The sequence below is a fragment of the Camelus dromedarius genome, unplaced genomic scaffold (assembly GCF_036321535.1).
Source record: "Camelus dromedarius isolate mCamDro1 unplaced genomic scaffold, mCamDro1.pat HAP1_SCAFFOLD_114, whole genome shotgun sequence".
In the NCBI taxonomy this organism is placed as follows: domain Eukaryota; kingdom Metazoa; phylum Chordata; class Mammalia; order Artiodactyla; family Camelidae; genus Camelus; species Camelus dromedarius.
Genome location: NW_026989787.1, coordinates 7,324,692 through 7,348,453, shown reverse-complemented (window position 1 = coordinate 7,348,453; position 23,762 = coordinate 7,324,692). Strand labels below are relative to the sequence as shown.

The window sequence follows — 23,762 nt, the reverse complement described above, 5'->3', positions numbered from 1 at the left end:
AGCAGGCAGGGAAGCAGGGCCAGCTGACTGCCACTTTCTGCCCCTCCCCTCTGGCTTTCAGCAACACTTCCTTCATCCTACAGTTACATGAACTGCCTTTTTCTCCTTTCAAGTTTCAAAATTCCCTGCACTCAAAGAATTTTGGAGAAACATTACATGAACATTTTCTGATTGTTCATTTCAGATTCCTCCTTCTCTCTGACAATAACACATCTGGCACTAATCTAAATACTCATGAAGCAAGACCAGCAAACTCACAGAAAGCAAGAGGGGAAGGACCCCCTTGATCTTTCAGTCAACATGGAGGGTTAAAATTGTCCAATTTAAAAATACAGCTGGGCAGATAAGAATAAGAGATACTAGAATATTTAAATCAAATACTTCTGGCTAACTGAGTTATATTGCCAAGCATTTAAGTCACCCTCACTCCAAGAAAAATATTTTACCAGGAATCAGGCCCTTAACAAATCCTATAAAACAGAAGTCAAATAGGACTATCTGCAGACTGATGGTAAGGGTCTATTATTCTCAGAATGCTGGGCCTTTAATTTCAGAATGAAATCCAAGCATGTTACCCAAGCAGCTTATACCTTATATAGCAGATGGTGGACATCAATGGGACAGTTCTGTGTTACTTTGTCAACAACATCTGAGATGGATTGCATAAAATCCAGGTTGGTGAACAGAATTTTGTACAGATATAAAAGAAACAATACACATTTCTCTCAACAACTTTTTTTAAAATGTAACTTTAACAAATACAGAATTCACTATGCCTTTTAAACCATCACATTGGAATGAATGTGTCAAATTAATCCAAGTGACTCTGTGCATGGAGTAATGGTGACATGTCCCTTCAAGAGATGAAATGTGTGGGTTTAGAGAGGGAAAAGAAATCAAACAGTAACAAAGACAGACCAGCCCTGCTTTAGAATACACAGTGACTCAAACTTTATATGAGATTGTAAAAAGCAAGTGCTCAGTGTATGTGGCATGTAATGAAAAATATTGTAGATAATGAGCATGTGATGTATAGACACTAATGTCATGAAAAAGTTAGCCAGGATATAAGAAAAAACCTAGTCAGTGACTCACACTGTAAATCTGAGCTAGAAGACTGGGAATGGGGGATGGTGGTGGCTTCTAGGTGAAACAATCAATATGGTAATAACCATGTTATTAACTAAAAAATCTTACATTCAATTCCATAAGTGAAATAAGCTAAAGTATAAGTAATTCAATTACAAAATTCTTAAAAATGCTTTAAAAATCATGAAAAGTGTCAATGTGCTCGAGGGAAGAAGAAGGGGCCATGCAGCTGTTCACTGGACTTTGCTGGTTTATGTCTATTTTAACTGAAGACTATCACGAGCGAATGAATGCCGTGATATCAGGTACTGTCAGACATACATTGTGTGCCATTTCCCTGAACAGTCATACACATCGAAGAACAGGCAGTGGTTTGTATTTACCTATTAAATGTAAACTGAATGAGGCAGAAAAATATACCAAAATACAAATAAAGTCCATTTTACTTAAACCTTAAAATATTGCCTCTTAGTTACTGCTTTTACAAAAGCAGTAATAATTCTTTGTGACTACTTGCTAAACTGATGATATCTTTAATTCTTCTTTCCAAGGCTGTCCTCAGACAGATGCTTTATCTAACTTGCAGCAGGGAACACAGCAGGACCAGCTGTACTGGGTTAAATCTTGGACTGCGGATGGATCGTCATGTGTGATGGGAAGGTTATATGTACGCTATCGTACTCTTATACAGAGGCAAATTCCAATCAATCCTCGAGATTAACTAGTTTTCATATCAGTAGGAGATGAATTTCAAATCCATTCTCTTCTATTGCTCTTACAGCTTCTTCCTAACCACTATTGGTTTAACCAACCATTAACTGTTTAACAGATAGCCAGACCCAAAATGGAGCATGATGAAACACCCAGTCAAGTGCGTGGACCATGCAGGAGCCAGAGCAGCCACTGAAGCTGCAGCCTACACTCCCAAGGTTCTCCCTGAAAGGTGGCCACCTCACTTGGGAGCCCAACGGGGAGCCACTCTTGCACACACAAGGTGACAGCATTGCTCCACACACGTCATTCTCTGCACACTCAGAAAGCAAACGTCTTACCTCTGGGTGAAAGAAAATTTCAGGGCCTGGGAAACTTTCCTAGCCAACATCGATAATGAATTTCTTCTGGCTTATGGCATTGTTCCCTGTTTGCTGTTTGATCCACTTCCGCTGATCCACGTCATACTTGGCAAACTTCTTGACTATATTGGGGCAAATGTGACAGTACTTCTCCTGCAGACACACACACAGAGATGTCACCAGGCATTAGCGGCCACCCAGTCTGCCCTCCGGCAAACACCCAGTAACTCCAGCACCACAAACCCCCGACATCAGTCCTGCCCAATGCCACAGCTCCAAGGGACATTTACTGGGCTCAGTGATCTCTAACAGCTATGCTCTGGCCACGTACTCTGCTTTCTTTCCAGCTCTGCTATTAGTCCCAGCCTCACTGTGTCACATGTTGCTGCCTACTATCTGAGATGATGTCTGACGGTGCCTATCAAGTCCCTAGTCTCCATCTCCTCTCTTCTTACTCCTTGTATGCCCCCACGTGGCACCTGCCCAGGCACTCGCTGCCACCTACTGGGACAAGCAGACCCGCATCGCAGCCCAACCCAGATCTGAAGGCAGCAGATCTGGCCCTGTGGTCACCACATCCGATTGGCAGGTGGTTAACCTGCTCTGTGGTCTGACACAGCACACTCAGTGGCTCCATGACAGAGAGTTAGTGAGTGCCTAGGCACGTGGGATGCACAAGTGAATAAAACACACACAAACCCCTGCCCACTGGCCCATACACTGGCTGAGATTCAGAGTAACAAGTGACAGTGATAAATAAGTAAATGGCAGAGCACTTTATAAGGTGCTGGGACCATGAACCAAAGGAAAGCCCGACTTTGACAGGATGGAGCTGCCACACATTGGGGCATGAGAACCCGCTCAGTGCCAGCCCCAGCCTGTGCTGTGCAAAGTGTTTCCTCAGCTGGTGATGCCTGACTGGGGGTCTCTGGGTTGATCATCTGTCCTTAGAGCTAACCTCACAAGAACAGCAGTTGGCCCCTGGGTACCGGATTCTGAAAGTCAGCTTCCTGTGGGCCAGGTGGGCTTTGTTCAATGCCTGCACTTTGTCAGGCCCAAAGCTGGTGCTCAGGAGGACCTCTGAAGGCATTTTCATGATACTAAGTTCAAAATTTCTTAGAATCCCTGAAATGAAACCTAATACCATCCTTGGTATACTCTGCACAACTGTAAGACTGATGGGCCAGACTTGCTACACACCCCTGTTCTCACTGATAACTGAGTGAGTGGGTCACCCCATACAACTTCAAATCTACCAGGCTGAGGGCAGAAACAGTAAGTTGTCCTAAGACACCAGGTCAATGTCTCGCAGCAACTCAGAGGCTTAACTGAAGGCAGGAAGTGCCTCCACAGTGTTGATGGTGTGCAGTGTGTCAGCCCCAAGTCCTGGACCACCACTCTCCGCACCAACAGAATCCATGCATCCACAGGCCCACTCCTGCCCACAGGGGCAACAAGACACAGGGTAACTCTGACCCACTCCCACAGAGGCAAGTGGGGCAAGAACTAACTGACAGCAGGGATGGGGTGGCTGACCTGCAGGGAACACAAGGAGCTCTTCCACTGCCTACCTTCATGGCTGAGTGATACATTGTCACTGCCCAAATGGGCCAAACCTGGTTCAGGGTCAGAGATGGACCCCAGAGAGCCAGTGAGGAAGGTAAAGCCCACCACGAGGACTAGGAGAGCAGCCTCTGTCACAGTCAGCATACTCAGGGCCCTTCTCACCTGCATTGCCACCCCGACAGTCAGGAGCCAGAGGCTGTGAGACATATTGGTAACAGGAATGGGGAGGTGAGGGAACTTGGGTCAACTATCCAAATTTATTTCCTTGAAGAAACACAAGGAAAGGACTAGGGGAAGTTCTAGGAAATATTTTAACATAAAAAGAAAGTCATGCTACTTCTGTAAACCTTCCTCCAGGGGGAAAGGATTGACTCCCATGGGCTGCCCAGGACCACACACCCAAGCTGTGAAGTGACCCATCCCTGGAAACTCTAGTCCTGGGCACACCCGGGCACCCAGCCACCCTACTCACACGGGCCCTGACTCGCACCTGTGCACCCTGTCCTAAAAATACCTCTCCGTCCACCAAGAGTGTCATGCAAAATGTGGGACACCCCCAGGCACTAACTTTCCTTCAACCAGCTTGTTACTGGGTGCAAAAGTGGGAGGGAAGGGAGGAGGCTAACCTCCCTTAAACTCCCCTGCAGCTCAGAAACTGTGTGTTCAAGGTCACATGTCACTTCCATGCTTAAATTTTTCTCCAAAAACAAAATCTTTGCTCTTTATATAATAATTATCCTTGTATTACTAAGAATCTCTTCATTTTGACTAAAACAAAACAAAAACAAAACAGTAATTTGTCCTGATTTTGCAACCTGAAGAGAAAATTGCTTTGAAAGGGGTCTGTCAACTGCTACCTTCATAGTGACACAAAGACCAAACCGATGGATCAGTCAAGTGGGCATTTTAAATAAGGACCAATGAGCCATTTTCCTCCGAATCTTACTGATTTAATTTTAGAGCTTCCTGTAACTCCTCCAGCATGGTAACAGAGTCTAGAAAACACAGGTGGACTCTGTTCAATGATTCACCCTAGAACAGCATCACTCTGAATGGTAATTCTCAGGGTACAGAACCACACACAGCAAGAGCTGGAAATGAGTTTGAATTCTGGCTGACTGCACAGGATTCCTCACAGTCACTGCTGCTGCTGTCTGCTCCTTACTCGGGAAATGAAGCCTGGAGGGAGAGGTGCAAGACACATTGGCTAATTGAAGGTTCTGTCTAATCAGGCTCCAATTAAATGACATCGTACTAGGCAGGATGCTCAATACCAGTTATCAAGCTGCTCTCATTTACAGCTGGAGAACTCCACAAGCATCCATGTTCAGAGAAGAGGCTAAGTTTTCAGCCCCTTAATTCAAGTGGTAAACAGATGGAGACCCACATTCATGGGGAGGGGAGGGAAGGCACAGTGGGAGCAGGGGTGGTGGCCACAAGGGGAAGTGTGCAAACACTATTTCTCTCTCACCACCAAACTGGCCCATTTCCCATCTGTTTTTACCTTAATGGCCTTTGTGGTCTCCAGTGGTTGCTCAGGAGGGATTCCCACCTCCCTCTCCCTTGGCAGCTGTTGAATGAAATACATATCTCTATCTGCAATAGGGATGTGTTTGATGCAGCTTCCAATTACCTAACCTTCCACCTGGGGAGACAGAGAGGCAAAACACCATGTGAGTAACTCCAGGAGGAAAGCCCTCCCTGGACTGTAAGTTAGACTCCTGCCCCCACCTGCCCTGGCAATGCAAGCATTTACTGAATCTCCACTCTGTGCAAAGCTCAGGACTGGGGGAGGGGGAATAAAATGACCATGCATGCAATTCCATTAGGAGAACCTGAGATGCTCTGTAAGAAAAGTGGCCTTTCAATTAGGAATGTGAAGAGAAAACCACAGAAGGCAGTTAATTTCCAAAATGCTGCTGTCTGTCCGAACAATGGGTCATTTTATTGTTCCTCTAACAAAAAGGAAAAAGTTTTAACTATTAATTTTATAAACATTTTTATTGAGTTATAGGCATTTTACAATGTTTTGTCAAATTCCAGTGTAGAGCACAATTTTTCAGTTATACATGAACATATATATATTCATTGTCACATTTTTTTTTTGCTGTTTAACTATTAATTTTTAAACCAACTACAAATTGGCTTGCACTTAAAAGTCAACCACCTGGTTAGCATGCAGGACTTAGAGTGTGACAACCTGGACTCAGATCCTGGTTCCACTTCTGTGGGCAGAGTAACCATGGCCACATCTGTTAACACATATGTTTCAGCCTTGGCACCTTCACCCATCATATGCGGTGAGTGGGTGCACAGAAGAGACCCAGTGACAGACAGCGGGTCAAGTACACAGCATGGTTTAGGCATGCATTAAAGACTCAATAACCGATCTGCTCACTCTAGTAAGAGCTGCACTTGGTAGGAAGGAACAGTCTGGCAGGTACCCCTCAACCCTATGCTATGTGAGATCCATGCTGGGGGGAGTTTGGATCCACTCACCCAGCTGCCCTCCCGGACCAGTGACCAGGCTGTCAGCCATCACCAGCAGGAGAGGGCCAGGAGCTGCTGTGTGGTCCCAGGTCCTCACCAGCCCCCTGGGGTGCCACTCAACATGCAGGCCACAGGCTGGGAAGGTCCAGCTCATGCTGGTGGGAGTAGCTGTGCAGAGTGGACAATGTCCCCACCTGCACCAGGTAGAGGAGGCACTCTGAGCTCCCTGATGGCACTGGCTGCTTGTCACACACTCATGGAGACAGAAGGCTGGAGCAAATCCTCATCCATCTGACAGATGGATCAGTTCCAATATGTACAAGCACAGTTACCACTGAAGTTGCAAGAACAGTGACTGAATTCCTCTTATGTCTTCTGAGGTGCCCAACTTCTAGAAGTGAGAGAGTGTGTAGCCTTTCTCAGGAGCCCAAGCCAATTGTAAAATATTTAAGATCAAGATAAAAGATATGTACACATTATTAAAATAAAAAAAATCATAAGAACAGTAGCTCTCACAAACAGAAACTATTCACAATTTCTATACTCAATACATTACATATAACATTTTCTAAAATTAATTCAACCCATGTTGAGTATCAGCTTCATCACAGATTAAATATATTAAAACAACGCACAGCCAATGGTAGGAAAACAAGTAAGTGAGTTGTGCTACACCCACATGATGGGCTGTCAGGTAGTTACTAAATATCTTTCCTCAGAGTATTTAACCATAAAGATACATCAGGGATAAGTCAATATGCAAAATACAACCTCAGGAGCACATTGTACAATTAGCACATGAAATCAGATGGAGGGTATCCCAACTGTGCTTAAAATGTGTGTTGTTTGTCTAAGAAAAAGAGCTCAGTAGACTATACCAAAAAAGTGTGGCACAGTCCTCTGGGCAGGTTTGTGGGTCATTCTATTTTCTTCTTTACATTTCTCCATTTTACCTAAATTTTGTACAGTAAATGTAATTTTTATAAATAGGGGGAAAAAACTGCATTAAGAAACAGAGAAAAATTTGAACAACAACTTTCTCTGTGGGCCTGCACGTAGTGTGAAACTTGTTTCAGATGCACAGGGGAGGCCAGGAAGCAGACCCACAGGCACAGGCCCTGACCTTGGCCTGCACTGACCTCTGAGGACGTGACCTCAGAGAGGAGCCAGGCAGGACCACACAGCAAGTGGCACCTAAACACCTCACACCCAGGAGGGGGCAGTGTTCTGAGACTGGATGAAGGGGCTGCGAGCACAGAGCATGCTCTGCAGGCCTCCTGCATCTCCTCACCCCCGGGCAAAGGGGACACTGGCAGGGTGCAATGACAGAGGGGAAAGATTTGGCTTTTTCCTCCTGACTGTAGACACATCAGCCTCCCCCTGCAGTGATTTCTGAACTTTGAGGTATTAAAGCACCAGCATATTAGTACATCATCTCTGCAATGTCCTGAAATAAAACAGTGACTATTTTTAAATGAAATAAATGAATTGTTTTTTAAAAAAAAACTAGTTTGCATTTTTTAAATTTGTCTTAGTTGATTTACAAAATTCTGTTAGTTTCCAGTGTATAGCATAGTGATTCATTTATTGCATTTTTAAATGGAGCTTAGCACATAAACACACAAACCTATATTTGCACAAAAGATACTTGTAATACACAAAATAACAAACATTAGTATCAGGGGTTGCCTCCAAGAAGGGACGTGGAGAAGGAAAGGCATGTCTGAATTCCCAATGTAACCCCCTCCAGATAGCTTCAATTTATTAAAAAAAAAAAACTTTAAATAATTCATTTAACTAGTCCATTGTACCAAATGTATATATATATATATATATATATATATATATATATATATAGTCTCTTGAAGCCTGAATTAGAAATCACTTCTGTTATATTTTGAAAATTAAAACCAAAAAGTGACATTGCAGAGCATCCTACAAGTCAAGGTGAACAATCTCTCCTTCTTGGCTCTTAAATAATTTTTAAAAAGCAAGAAACAATTCCTCTCCAGAGGATTGTCACAGAACACAAAATCATCCTCCAAATGTTCATGTGCCACACCCACTGATACCCAGATTACAGTTCAGAATGAAAGCCAGGAAAACCCTCCTGTCAAAGTGACACCGGGGCCAAGCAGAGCCCAGGGACATCAGACGACTGCTGACACCAGACTGCACAAATCTGCTACTGCAAATTTCCAACTGCCAGTGCCACAGACACTAGGCATCTTCCACTTTCTCACACAACTGTGTTTAAAGGCTCTTGTTACCTTTGCTAAGTACAGGTATGTCTTCAAAAGTGGTGCTTTAATTAACAGAAGGGTTTTTTCTTTCACTGCTTCCTTCACCTCAAATCAGGTTAGGCCCACAGACAGAGCAGAACTCGGTGCCCTGCTGACCATTGGGATAGTGTGAGTGACCCCATCCCTGCTGTCAATGATGATTCCTGTTAATGTGTGTTCACCAACTTGTCATGATGTCCACTACACAGCTAAGGCCAGCACTGCCTTCACAAATACCACAGAGACCATCAGCATGGGGACTTTCTCAAGTGTTCCACAAGCCTATCTTCAGGTTGGAGCAATAAGCCCTTTCTTTCTTACTGAGACTGAATGACCTTTCCCTTTCCCTACCTTCCATCTTCCTCCCAAATCCAAATTCCAAAGTGGACAACTAACATGTAAATTCTGTGCACTTAATCTGGAGGAGTCAACTTCTCTGTAAGATAAATCAAAGCTTTGCAAAGAAAAGCCAGAGAGAAAGGAATCTTATTGTGGAATCAGGAGGTTTTAATTTCTAATCCACTGGTTCCCAGTGTGGGTCCACAGATGGATTGCAATAAGACTACTTGTGGGGACTTTAGAAAGACAAAATACTGGGCCTGGCACCCAGAAATTCTCATCTGGCAGAACCAGGATAGTGGTTCTCAACCAGGGGCAATTTTGCCCCCAAGGAGCACCTGGCAATATCTGGTGCCATTTCTCGCTGTCACACTTGAGGGAGGGGAGGCTGGTGGTGGTGCTTCCCCTGGTGGGTCAAGACCAGAGATGCTGCTAGACATCCAACACACAGCTCAGTAACCTCCCCTCCCCTGAGGACTGCCCGATCCAAAATTTTGAGGCTGGAAACCCGTGGTCTGATATAAATTCTGAGAATGTGTATTTTGAAAAAAACACTTTTGAGGAGACCTTGCTGCATAGATCACTTTGAGAACCACTGGGCCAGTGTTTCCTGAAGTGTCTCCTACTCCATGGAACAGAAACAGCTTAGGGGTGGGGGAATATTTCTGGTTAAATTTGGAAGTGGTGGAATAAACAGAGTTTCCTAATGTAGGCATTTTCAGAGCCTTTAAGACATCACTGTCTACTGAGAATCACCACACAGAGGACACAGCATGTGGAATCTTCCAAGTTAAACATCTATGCAACTCCTACTCTTTTTTCCTACAAGTAAGGGAATAGAATACGCAGGAAGCATTTTGGAAAACAATTTTATCATTTATTCCCCCAAATTTCAGTCAATTCCCTTATATAGAGGCAGATACATTACACCTAAAAACAACAAACCCCCCCCACGAAGAACAAGCAGCTTCAGGGGAAGTTCTGCAAACTCATGGAACCACAGGAGCTCAGATCCACAAAGGGAAACCCTTGAAAGACATTTATTTTGTTTCATTTTGTTTTGTTTTAACAGATTCTATAGTATATTTTCTTTTTTAAGATCAGAAGTAAAAGAAGCCAAAGAACCACACCTACATATTGATCTTGTCTTCCTGAGGATACCTTAGATTCTAATGAATGTAAACAGACAAAAGCTGGACAAACTCTAAACCAGCAGTAAAAACATAAATCACAGAAATTGCTCTGTACAGTGTTTGAGCTCAGACCTGAATGGGATGAGTTCCTGTGCAGTTGAGTGCATGGGAAAGGAAACCACACGACACAATCTTACAGAGGCCTCTAGAATCACCATTTCTTCCACATTAGACAACTAAGGTCACTTGGGAATCATGAAAGTCACTTGTCCTTACCTGAACTGCAATGTAGAGTCCCGGTACATTAAATAATTTGAACATAATTTCTGCAAGATATTCTTTATTTTCTGGTGTATTCAGAGGAGGTTCTGTCTGTAAGGAAATATTCACTATATTTAGTGTTCACCCAAATTTCATGTAATTACATCAGAACAGCAAAATGTTAATCTAAAAGCATGTTCATTAAGATGCTGTACAACTCCTTAATTTGACAGACAGAGTACACCCAGAGTGATTGATTAAACATATTTTGGCTGTGAGGTTTAAAATCTTTGAGAGAGTAAAGCCTCTCTAAACACTTCTGCTCTTACTAATCCACCCCAAAACAAGAACAAGCTACAGAAAAGGAAACTCCACCTCGGATAACAGAACACCCAAACACCGTGAATCTGAAGAGACATGCACTGAGCTGCCAAGGGCAATAACAGCCCCACTGAGACCAGATGAGTGAGGACATAGAAAGAGAACACCAGTGACTTCAGATACCAGGCAATATCCAGTTCTCCAGAGAAGAGCAAAAGCAGAGAGCCCTTGCTTGGAGTCAGAGCAGTCTGAGCAGCACAGCTGCAGGAGCCTCGCTCCCCAGGCCCCTCCCCTCAGAGCACAGGTGGCAAGGTGAGAAGTTACACCTCCACCATCAGCTGTGAGAAAGACAAGCCTGGGACAGAATCTGCTTCAGCCAGACACTGCCCACCACCCAGCCTAAACCAGACACACAGCCAGTTCAGAAAGAGCTCCCCTCACTCAAAGATGAGGAAAGAACACAAAAAGACTAGCCAAACATCAAATAAAAACACTCATAGAAAAAGAGAGTGGAGAGAGAAAATAGGAAAAAACAAATGGCAGATAAAAAACATGTACCCAGAAAAATATAAAAATAAAGCAGATGAATATCATGACATAGATATCCGAGTTTTTTAAAATGTCTATTTAAAATAATAACTATTATCTAATAGGAGGAAATTAACAGGATTACAGAAAGATAAAAATAAATAAAACTGCTTTTTGTCATTCAGCAATATGTTGAACATTTTTCCATGTTAATAAATATGGATTTACATAACATATTTAAGCTAGGGAAAAAAAGAGAGAGAAAAGGAGAAAAAAAAAAAACAAAGAAAGGAAAAAAAATCTAGGCCTTTTGGCAAAAAAATAAATAAATAAAAATCCACATTACCCTTTGTTATATACTGAGCTGTGTGTCCCAAAACTCTTATGCTGAAGCTGCAACCCTCAGTTGACTGTGTTTGGAGATGAAGCCCCTAGAGGGGTAATGCAGGATCAGTGAGGTCACATGACAGCACTAACATCTCTGCAGGATAAGGCAGAGGGATCAGGGAGCTCTCTCTCACTCACACACAGAGGAAGAGCCACAAAAGGACCTGGTGAGAAGGAGGCCATCTACAAGCCAGGAAGAGAGATCTGATCATAAACCAACCATGATGGCACCTTGATCTCAGACCTAAAGCCCCCAGAGCTGTGAGAAAACAACTGTCTGTTGTTGAAGCCACTCAGCCTATGGTGTTTTGTTAGGCTTATTGAGCAGAGCAACATACTCTTAAAGCAGGAAAAGGGCAGCCTGTCTTGGCCATTGGCACAGCTGCATGCAGGACACTGGGACACACAGGGCCACATTTACAGACTTTTCTGGCAGGAAAATATGACCCCAGAATTCTATATCTGGCCACACTGCCAATCAAGTCTGTTGCAAAAACAAAATATCTTTAAACATAAAACAACTTGAGAGAATTTGGTTTCTATGAACCCTTCATGAATTAACCATCAGACAATAAGCTTTAGCCAAATAATAAGAATGCATAAAGTACAGCCAAAGACTTACAGTGAGCAAGTAGTCCATTTAAGATGTAGGGATAAATGCTTTTCTTTTCTGGGAAAATCTATAGCTATAGAACAGAATGTAAATATTATAAATTAAAACAACAGGAGTAGTATCAAGTTGACAGGCACAGATGGAAAGGAGGAAAATATAAAGACACTGATGCCCTTGTGTCATGGAATCAAAAGATATTGTTTTCTTGGTAGAGCAGCAGAGACACCAGTAAACATAAAGTCACAAACATAAATATCAGAGTAAGTTCACTAACATAAACAATCAAAAGCAGGTGATAGAAGAAAGGAGGAGGAGGTAAGAAATGTGGCCATGTACCAACGTGGTCACTAAGCACAGTAGGAAGTAATCATCCCTAAACAAATACAGGTAAATATCTTATACAAAAGTACAGTTATGTTAAAATATGTTTTACCAATTATCAGAACGAATATGCACCCAATAGAAACCAAAGAGAAAGCCAAGCCTGAGTTTTAAAATATCCATACATAAATAAAACACACTAAAACCAGAAAGCACAGCACCAGAAAAGCAGCTGTGACCACACACACCTGCCACACAGCCCAGGCCATTTCAGCACGGGCAACGGGAGAGCTCCAACTCCAATCAGCCCAGCTACACCCCACCTTCGATTTTACCAAGTTTGGAAAGTGATTTCCTCTCTCCATGCATAATTAGCACTGACTTCACAGGAGTCTAAACAAAGTGCTCATGGCAGCACCTGGCATGGGGAACGTACTCAGTGAAAGTGCATTATTATCACTAAAATCATCAGCATGTACCAGTGAGAAACTCACCTACTGAAGAGAAAGTCTCTGAACAAAGACTATGAGACAAAATCAAATTCCATTGTCAAGCCAAGGGACATCTAAAACAAGGTGCCTCAGAGAGGTGCACAGTTGTCACAGCTTCCAAGATCAGAAAAAACATAACTGCACATAACAAGGAACTGATTACACAGATTAGGTCACATCCATAAAATGTAACACTTTGCAGCAATTAAAAAGGATGGGCAGTGTGTCTGCAGATATGAAACAATATCTACTATAAATTTGCTACATGAAAAGAGGCCTCTCCATACATACACATTCTTAAATATACTTCTGTATCTACAACATTTTTTTTAAAAAGCAAGGTGTATGAGGGAGAGAAATGAGGAGCTGTTTATGGGCACAAAGTTTTGATCTTGCAAGATGGAAAAGTTCTAGAGTTCTGTTACATCACAATATCAATGTAGGTAATGTTACCAAATGATACATTTAAAACTGTGTTAAGTGGGTAAATTTCATATATTTCAAATTATAATTTCTAAAATTTTTAAAGTAAAAATCAAAATGTACCATAGTATGTCAATTTTGTTACCATTTTATGAATCAAGTTTATGTATAATCCATGTGCCTGCACATAATTATTGCTGGTTAAGCACCAGTAAAGTTGGTTTCCTCCAGGAAGGGGATCTGGAAGGCAACACAGAAGTGGGAAAGAGACACTCTTGCACTGGAAATCGTACTGCACCTTTTGAATTCTGTGCTGTGTGTATGCTAACTCTTCAAGCAAATAATCAAATCTGGCTATCAACTAGCTGGGGGCTTTAGTTTATACTCCTGTCTGATACAAAGCTCAAACATCATGCCCCAAGTAAGTTTTAATTACTCTGATTAGAATCAATACACTCCCTGAATGGGAGAGAGAAAGCAATCTTAAGACATAGACAAGAAATAATAAAGTCATCAAAAGCAGATTGTAAGTAAATGATCTAAACGTTATTCAACAACACATTACTTATTTTAATGTGCCTACCTCAAGGGGCTGAGATCAAATTAGTTAATACCTTAATGATCCCAGTACACATTTAGCACTGTGTTAGTGATTACTATATCAGATTTTTTTTTTAGTTTTCTTTCATTTAAAGCACATGAAGAATAGCTGTGGGTTCCAATATTTAGGTTATAATATATCTCCTTATGGCACTTCCTATCAACCTGAAAAACAGGCGTAATAACTACCTACCCCACAATTGTCTGTGGGATTAAATAAGTGAGTTAATTCATGCAAATGCTTGGTGGGGAGAGGGCTGGGCCTTTAGCAAGTGCTGAATATATCAACAATCAACTGTAATATCAAGAATATATCTCAGGCCAGAAGAAATTGAATGTATTAACTCCAGAGACCTAGAGTCTTCTCTTACCTTGAAGAGGAATCCAAGCACCTTAATAAGTTAATTTTATAAACATAACATTTAAACTGATTAGAGGGGGGAATAGGATGAAGAGAGGAAGGCTAGAAAGGTATGCAAAGTGGGAGCATAGTCATGCAATGTTTCCTTCCTGCCTGGTTTAAAAAAAAATGTGAGCCTATAGAAGGCATTCCAACAAGAAGTAGATTAACCCTGGCTCTGGATTCTTCCTGGGTTTAATTTCAGTGTCAAGTGATGTTCCAAATAAATCCCAGATGAATGAAAAATATATATAAACATCAAAGGAAAGTAGGTTTACTTACATAAAAATTTACAATTATAGATGTTCAAAAACATAACCTACAAAAAATCAAGTGAGAAAAAGTATCTGCTTATGACAAAAAATTCTTATCTGTTATATGAAAGAACTCACACCATAAACAGATTGTGGCCATACATACAACAGAATATTATTCAGCCCTAAAAAAGGAAGGAAATTCTGACACATGCTACAATGTGGCTGAACCCTGAAGACCTTATACCAAGTGAAATAAGCCAGTCATGAAAAGACTAATACTGGATGATTCCACTTATATGAGGACCCAGAATAGTTACAGTCATAGAGACAGAGGGGGGATGGTGGGGGCTAGGGCTGGGAGAGGGGGAAAGAGAGTTATTCTTTAATGTGGACAGAGTTTCAGTTTGGAAGATGAAGAAGTTCCTGAGATGGATGGTGGTGATGTTTGCACAACAATGTCAATGTACGCAACTCACCAAACTGTACATTCAGAAATGGTTAAAATGATAAATTTTATGGTATGTGCATTTTATCACAAAAGAAAATTTAAGTAGAATAAAGTTCAAAGAAATCATAGCAACAATAAAAGCAATAAAACACTGATATGTACAAAACCCAGGACATGAATAGGCAATTCACAAAGGAGAAAATACAACTAATAAATACATGAAAAACTGTTTAAGATCAAAGGTATTCAAACTGCAAATTAAAAAGTCAAATAATCAAAAATGATATTAATCAATCCTAAGAGTTCAAATAATCTGGCTTCTTGTACATTGAAGATTTCAGTGTGAAATGGTATACCAGAGATTCAAAATTATTAACACATCTGGACCTCCAAATTATATATATATATATATATATAATTTTTATATTCTTAATATAAAAATGCTCTAAATATAGAAAAAAATGTGCAAATATTAATTTATGTTATGTCTTACAAAACGAAGAAACTGGAAACAAAAGTAAACATCTAAAAATAGTGGGGCTGCTAAACAGACAGGAAACAACCACTGGATACATGATTGCATGACCATTAAAGCGAGGATTATGAAAACCATGCAAGAAAATGGGGGAGAGGGATGGAGGACACAATATTGAATGAAAAATCATATAAAAACATGAGTGAAAAGATTAAGTATAGCTATACTAAATGATAATATTTATGATAATGGGATAGGAGTGTGAAAAGCCCCACAAGAATCTTCCAAATTTTCTAAATCGCACTTATAGTTCTATAATAAGAAAAAAAAATTCATTACAAGAGTTGTGAAGCCCTGAGTTACAGCCTGTGTGCGAAGGCCACAGAAACTCCCAATACAACTTCCTGGTTTATTTCTCCACAGGCGGAGAAGCTAACAGAAGAAAGACTTCACCCCAGGGCAGAAGCCACAGCACATCCTGGTGTGGCTTTTCCCTAGCCTGTTGGCTCTGTAACGTGGAAAACACTTTCCATATCCAACCACAGTTGTGAAGACAGCTGAATTCTTGATCTGCCACTGTCTTCATACCTGTAGTCACATCATTATGGCAGGCACTGCAATTTCCCTACCCAGTATCTATTCTGCCTTCTGCCTTAATGACAGACCACTGATCAATCACAGGCCCAGAAAACAGCATTTCCCAGACTTCCTGGTGTACAGGGATGGCTAAGTAAGTTCTGGCCAATAAGAAGCAAAAGTTATTGGATGTGTCTTCTGGGAAAGCTCCTTACAAGGTTGAAGGTAGACTCATGTAGTAGGCCCACTTCTGCTCTTAACCCCTTCTTTCCTGGAATATGGAGGTGATGACTGGAGCTGCAGCAGCTAACTTGTGATCTAAGGCAATCTTAGAATGGAAGCCATATGCTAAATATACTAGAGCACACAGATCCCTAATGACACCAGAAACCTGACCTACAGCACTGCCCTCCCTGCTACAAATGACTTTAAGAAAAATAAAACCTTTAACTTGCTTAAATCACTGATTTTTACACTTTAGTACTTGCTGCCAAACAATTCACCATCTGTGAAGAACTAACATTAAAATCTATACACTTCCATTAAGAGAATGTTTACAATAAAATTAGGTTCTCCTGGCTCCTGAATCAAATTCAGCATTATTAAAGATACATTCTTCTGGGTTCTCAGAACCATAATCATAAATCTATGTTTTCCTCAATCCTCCTTTTCTCCTATGTTTACCACCAGTAATTGTTCCTTTAGAGGACTAATTTAAAAAAACCTTCCAAAAACCATTATTTATATATAACGAGATCTAAATTGGAGATATCAAGTTTTTCTTATTTTTTAAATACTGAAGTATATGATAAAAACTTCACATGAATGCAAGTTACATAAGCATTGTATTCATAATAATGGTAAAATATCATCAAGTATTAATTCAAAAATGAATAATTAGTCAGTACTATAAAAATCAATCCATATTTCTGGATAAAGAAAGCAAGCTGAACACATGCAACTAATATTGCTCCAGTCTCAAACCTCTCCATAACTGCAGTAAAGAAACATTTTTAAAAACATAAATCCTCAAGGAAGGGCAAGTAGGAGTGGAGATGACAATATACTGAAAATGGGAAGAACACGGGCCAGCAGTAACAGACTCAGCAGCGCCAAGGATGTCCAGCTCCACACCAGCCAGTGCTAGTGTACAGGACAGAGCAGGTCTGAGCCACCCTCATGAACCAGGAAGGGAGTTACTGCGGTAAGCCAGGACAAGCCACATGTCATGGTGATTATAATGTGTCATCTTGACTGGGCTAAGGGGTACCCCGAGAGCTGGTAAACGATTCTTTCTGGGGTGTGTCTGAGAGGGTGTCTCTGGAAGAGCTTAGCATGCAGCAGACTGAGTAAGGAGACCTGCCCTTGCCAATGTGGGTGGGCAGCACACAGGCTACTGAGGACTTGATTGGAAAAGGATGAAGGAAGGGTGATCCTCCATCCCTGAGCTGGGACACACATCTTTCCTGCTCTCAGGTGGATGGCAGAGCTCCTGGTTCCCAGCATCCTTGGGCAGCACTGCTGCTTGCTCTTCCTCCCCTGATTCATATTCAGAAAGGTTTGCAAATCTCCTCTACAGTTACAATTCAATTTCCCTTCAAGAGCACTGCAGTTCTTTAGAATATATGATTCTGTCTTGAACTCTGGGCAATTCAGTATTAGAGAAAAGAGTGTGGTTCCCATTTGCTATCTGTTTAGTCCACGTGACCAACATGAGTTGAGTCTCTGAAACTTCTTGAAAAACATGAGCCCTACTGAGCTCATTCCCAACATGAATGTGCAGATGTCTGTCATGGCAGTCAGAAGGGACAATTTCATAGGCTACTGAGGGAACTTTAATTTAAAACTTTTAGACTCTTTTACACCAAGAAGCCATTAGCTGATGTAGTGGTTCAGTAAATGTCTTCAATGAATTTCTGGACATGGCCACAAATCCCTGTACCTGCTTCACTCCCCTTCAATTATCCCATTAACTGATGAGGAAGGACATAAGCCTGAGATAAAACCACCCTTCTCATAACTTCCTCTGTCACATCATGCAGCAAACACACCTCCTAACTTCAAAGTACAATAAATGTAGCACAATATTTTCTTATGTTTAATGTAATAAACAATTATTTTTGAAAATTCTCTTCAGATACTCATTTTTGGCAAAGGACTTAAGCTTTTCCATATTCATATCAAACACCTCCAGTTCGTTCCCAGCAATTGGTTTTATTGTACTGCGGTGTATATGCCAGCTAGAGCAGAAAAATTCCTGGTAGGAAAAATTTCCTGTGGGCTGTGTCCTGGTGATTGCATTTGCTCCACGGGCCTAAGACTCAGACTCCCTCTGAGCAGAGCGGGATGGGGCAGGCAGGGAGAGGAAGCTGGGCCCCAGGCCCATGCCTGGAGTCCTATCAACAGGTAGTTATGTGACGTATGAGAGAAGGGAACATGCCAAGCATGGCAGGTGGGAGTCTGTAATTTGTTTTGGCTGTAAAGACAAAGCCACTCAGACATACTGTCAGTTTCCTGGCTCCATGTATTTTACATAAACCATCATAGATACACAGGAGAGAAAATACACAGTGGCCTGTAAAACACAGTACTTGGACGTGGCAATTCCTATTTGTGAAGATACAGCCAGGAAAAAGCTTAGAGCACTTTCAAGGACTTGATTTAATACACACAAAATATATAGATTCCACTAACTACCATAACAGCCTTGTACTTAACATATTTTAAGCCAGATAATTCTAAAGAATATTCCATATTTAACATTAGGAAGAATTATATAATTGGATCAGGGACCATTTGACAATGCACTAGCATGGAAAAAATGCAAAGCTAAATTATGTAGGTTTTAATGTGCAGCCTATGTTACATGCAATTGCTCTCCTTAAAGTAAGTGTTTTATACATGTAATTAATTTTAACTTAAAAAGAACATAAAACAATGAAAACAGGCTCCACAACCAAGAGACATTTCTCTTCATTTCTCTGTATTGTTTTATTTCATCTGAACAAGATCAATTACATCCACAATATCAGGGCCTGTAACTCAGCTCAGTGTTAGTGTGAGATTTAACCTTGGCAAAACAGCACCTTGACTCAGCTCCCTCTGCTGTAAGAAGCAAAGGTCAGAGCCAACCAGTTATTTCAGGAGGACACCTAACTACACAGGTGGTTTCCTACCCAAACCCATTCCTCCCTCCTCATTCCTTGCTGCTGGAGGCCGGTTTAGGTACTTACCTCTTGGGGCCAGGTGATGAGATGTGGTCCCCTCACCAGCAACAGGAGAGAATCTTGACTCATCAAAATGTACCAAAGTAATTTTGTTCCCCTCTAGGGCCCACACTGGGCACGGACAGACAGGGCAAATCTGCTAGGAAGGTTTCTGAGGATGAGAGTCTTAATTCTAAAACTCTGAAAGTAAATACACCAAAAGTCAGTACAGGAACTCGGGCAGCCACCCTGGGGCCTGAGGGGAACCAGCACAAGAGGCCAAACAGGTGAATTAGGCTGGGTTCTCACCTCCATCTCTGAGCTGCTCAAGTAACCAGTCCTGAGTGGCCTGACACTGGCATCCTGTTTTGTGGGATAATAAGCCCTCTTTGGTTTTGGACATTTTGGTTGAGCCTTCTGTTATTTGCCCAAATAGCACTCCAACTCATACAAAGAGCTTTAGTGGGAATTAAAAACTCCCCAGGGAAGAATATCCTGGGTTTAAAATCTAAGCAACCAAGAATCCACAGGGCTCTTCTCTCAGTCCCAGTTACTCACCATCAAAAAGTGATGGCCCTCAGGTTCAGCTCAGGGAAAATTAAAAATAACTTGTTCCATGAACCTCTCCATTAGATCTCAGTATTCAATTATTCCATGTCTTATTGGCCACTAAAGCAAGAGAAATCAAACTATGTCAAGCTTCAGTCCATGTCAGTAAGAGCAACAGTTTTAAAAACAATGGCCCAGAAGAGACTGAGTTATTAGAGAAAACAGGTCATTTGCACTGGGTGAATGTTAATTTATGTAAAGAAATAACAGGCACTTTACCAGAAATATTAAGTTATATTATCATTTATATTCTACTTCACATCTCTAAGTACAAAGTATCATCTTAACAGTGGAGTAATAGATGCAAAAGTACAGCTAATCCGCCATACCATTCCATTTGGAGTTTGGAGGTTTTTAGAACAAATACCTAGTTAAACAATTTTAGTGCTTCTTTTTAATTAATCAGTCTACAGCTCTTCTACATCGGACAGGTCAGTGAGTCAACCTGCAATTTTCCACAGAAGCAGATCTTGCTCTCACATGAAGCCCAGCATTCCCAGAGTCAATCCTGCATTCTGGGGTTTCTTAAATTCACTTGATTCCCCACATGAAAAATACCTTGTTCAACTAACACAACACTGTAAATCAACTATACTTCAATTTTGAAAAATACCCCATTCAAAACCATCAACAACAAAACCTCTTTTCCAACACAAGAATAAAATACACAGCTCACAAGTACAATTGCTATGAAATCTACCATTTTGCATGATTCATCCTACTCTCTGTTCTTGATGATACACTTACAGAAGCAAATCCCGGTGGGGAGTTTAACTTTGTGGCATACGTGGGTTTATCTATGGCTTCATCCCTTATGAAAAAGTCCAGGTCATCAACTCCCCTCAGCACCCTCCTTTGGGCTTGGTCAACCACTTTTGCTGACTCTCTGATGGAAATACCTTAGGGAGAACAACGCAAAGATTTCTGTCAACATCCATACTCATTTCAAGGGTCAAGGAAGCATAATATAACCCCTGTGTATGTACAAGTAAATTTTCAATGTCAGGGTCTCATTGGAGTTGAGAGTGTTCACAGAAAAGACGCTATCACAGAGCACATAAAGTAATACAGAAACCTTTCTTATGTTCTGGTATTATTTTTAGTGTGGCACAAAGGAGCCTAGCTGGTCTGCTTTTAATACTGACAAAAGATGAATTACTAAATTTTTCAGTTTCATCTGAAAAAACATCCCTCATGATAGTGAAGTGAAAAGCACATATCAATCGGTTCCAAATTTTAGAATACAATGTAGAAGGACACAAAATTAAAAATATAATGTGAAAGAAGAAAATAAACTGAAAAATGCTCATACACTCTCAAGTCATTTTAATAAAACTGTGTCACACAGATTTAAAATATATTTTTATTCTTGTTACAAAATCACTAAAAGAAAAAACTGAGGTTGCTGACTAATATCTCACAAGAAAAATTCAATAATCAAACAACTGTATTATGTAAAAATATTAATGGCTTTATGATATATTATTTTAATAAAAGTTTAACCACGATATTTAGGAATATACTTATAGTTAATAATCATATGAAACTTCACTGTAGAATTTAACATCTAATGAAATGTGGAAAGCTTCATGAAGATTCAATTTTCCACTTAAATTCCTAACCCCTGGTCACACTTTGCTTTCCCATAAACTCATCTTCATCAAATTTATTCCAAAACAAATGAGTAAACATATACAACCATTTTTAAAAGTAGAGTATTTGTAGTTCCCAATTTATTAGAAATGAAGAATAACAGCAAAGCTAAGGGAGTGAATTTTAAACCTTGCCCTCAGAAAGGCATCTTGAAATAATAGCTTGAAAAGGTAGGAAAAAGAAAAGAGGTACAGGACAGAAATCACTTTGCTCACCTCCTCTTCTGACTCCATCTCACTGCCGCACTTGGTCCAGAAGCTTTCAACTTACAGAAGGTGGCACAAATCCAAAGCGCAGGATTTCTGCAGGACTAAGGCAGCAGGCGTGACGTGGACGTGCTGGGGGCGGAGCCCAGAGGAAGCATCCGGGGCAGAAGCAGCGGGCGTGCCAGGACCACGAGGCCGAGAGTGGGGCTGGGGAGGTCTAGAGGGCCGGGAGGAACTGCGGCAACTGCAGCCACAAACACACCCGTTCCCGAACACAGACCCCGCCACGGGCGGCGCACTGACGGGCGGCGCACTGACGGGCACCGCGCAGCCACCTGTGCATACGCAGCACGTCAGAGGGCCCTGGCGGGACGGCCCGCAGCCGACCCCAAACGCCTCGCGCAGCCGCGGCGCTGCTGCAGGGCCGGCGGGAGCCCCTGAAGCCGTCTCCCCGCACCTCGCGCCCCGCTCCGCCCTGGGCGGCGGCAGCAGCTGCGGGAACCGGAGCGAGCGAGCGGCTGGCTCGGGGACTGACCGGCCGCGCCGCCCTGCGCCCCGACTCGCCCTCGCCCCCGCGCCCCGGCGGGGTGGCGGCCTCCGCAGGGGCCGCGGCAGCGAGAGCCCGCCTCTGCGATGAGGCCCAAGCCCCCCTAGGCCGCGGACCTAGGACAGCGAGGGCTTCAAGAAGCGGGCGGCGTCCCTGTCCTTCCGGAGCGAGCAGGAGGACGAGGTGCTGCAGGTGGGCAGGCTTCGGTCCCGGACCAGTGGACTGGCCCAGGAGGAGGACTGGAGCCCCAGGAGGAGCCTGCCAGTGCTGCCGTGAGGGAGGCTTACCAAGAGACTGGAGTCAAAGGAAAGTCAGGCAGACTCCTGGGCATATATGAGAACCAAGACAGAAAGCACAGGACATATGTCTATGTCCTTACTGTCACTGAAATATTAGAAGACTGGGAAGATCCTGTTAATACAGGAAGGAAGACAGAGTGGTTCAAAGTAAAGGATGCCATCAATTTCTCCAGTGTCATAAGCCTGTACATGCAGAGTATCTGGAAAAATTAAAGCTGGGTTGCTCGCCAACCAGTGGAAATTCCACAGTCCCTTCCCTTCCAGAAAGTAACACCTTGTTTGTAGCTGCTGCACAGAGAACCTCTGGGCTGCCATCCAGCATAAGATAGACAGGGTTGGAAGGACCTCTTCCACCATGTGCAATCTCATGGGCAGAGGTTTCTTTATTTTCCTTGACAAATATCTGAATGACGCTTACAAACTGAATTTGCCATGCGGGATTTTTTTAACAATCTGCTTGATTTTTAGGTGCTTTCAAATCTTCTTTAAAAAGAAAAAAGATAGTGTAAAATATTTTAATAAGCCAAAGCCATGTGGAATTTTTTTTTTTTAGATGCCTTAAATGTGCTCCCCACCCAGCCCACCCACCTTGTTATTTTATTTGGCATTTTCACTTTTTCCCCAGTATTTTTTTATCCATTTGATGTCAGTCTGTGGTTTTTGTCAGATCAACATACTTGTGGGTATATTATCCTGGTGAATTGTCTTCTCATTCACAATATTAACATATTCAATGAATCCATTTGTCAACTCATTTATCTCAATTTTCACAACTGGTACTATGTCACTAGCTACTTGATATGGCCAATTCCCCTTTAACTCAATAGTCCTTTAATACAGAGTTTAACTCTATAGAGCTGGTGAGTTTTAGGCAGTTACTGTAAGCAAAATGCATGTAGTAGATATCTTATCATGGAACCTGTATTCATGGAATTGAATTAGGGTGCTCAGTTGTCAATTCCCTTTATTCATAATCTCTCTTTACACAGAACACACAAAAACCATATTTCCCTCAATGTAAATTGCTGCTTTTAAATATATATTTTCAGTTTGAATTTAGTGACATCTCTTCAGTTAAACTTGCTGGTTACCAGTAAACACCTTAAATAGCAGTCAGTGGTGACTGCATCAGAATTGAGTAAAATGGCCTTCTTGTTCACCTGTTACAG

At 41.8% G+C, this 23,762-nt stretch overlaps 2 protein-coding genes and 1 pseudogene across 2 annotated transcripts in view; 2 read left to right on the top strand and 1 right to left on the bottom strand.

The window, feature by feature from the left end:
- The window catches only part of LOC135320670 (actin-related protein 3B-like), an 876,522-nt gene that overhangs the window by 1,157 nt on the left and 851,603 nt on the right, over window positions 1-23,762 (bottom strand). For both annotated transcript variants that reach the window (XM_064483796.1, XM_064483795.1), the window contains exons 1-6: window positions 21,757-22,040; window positions 20,636-20,787; window positions 19,838-19,948; window positions 19,307-19,480; window positions 10,249-10,344; window positions 2,142-2,315 (exon numbers count right to left, since the gene is read on the bottom strand). In XM_064483796.1, the coding sequence (XP_064339866.1) occupies window positions 2,181-2,315; window positions 10,249-10,344; window positions 19,307-19,369 (294 nt within the window). In that variant the 5' untranslated portion in view covers window positions 19,370-19,480; window positions 19,838-19,948; window positions 20,636-20,787; window positions 21,757-22,040 and the 3' untranslated portion in view covers window positions 2,142-2,180. Of the gene's footprint in view, window positions 1-2,141; window positions 2,316-10,248; window positions 10,345-19,306; window positions 19,481-19,837; window positions 19,949-20,635; window positions 20,788-21,756 lie in introns of those variants that run through there.
- The window catches only part of LOC135320668 (putative N-acetylated-alpha-linked acidic dipeptidase), a 498,181-nt gene that overhangs the window by 362,957 nt on the left and 111,462 nt on the right, over window positions 1-23,762 (top strand).
- On the top strand, window positions 22,412-23,125 carry LOC135320736 (diphosphoinositol polyphosphate phosphohydrolase 2-like; annotated as a pseudogene).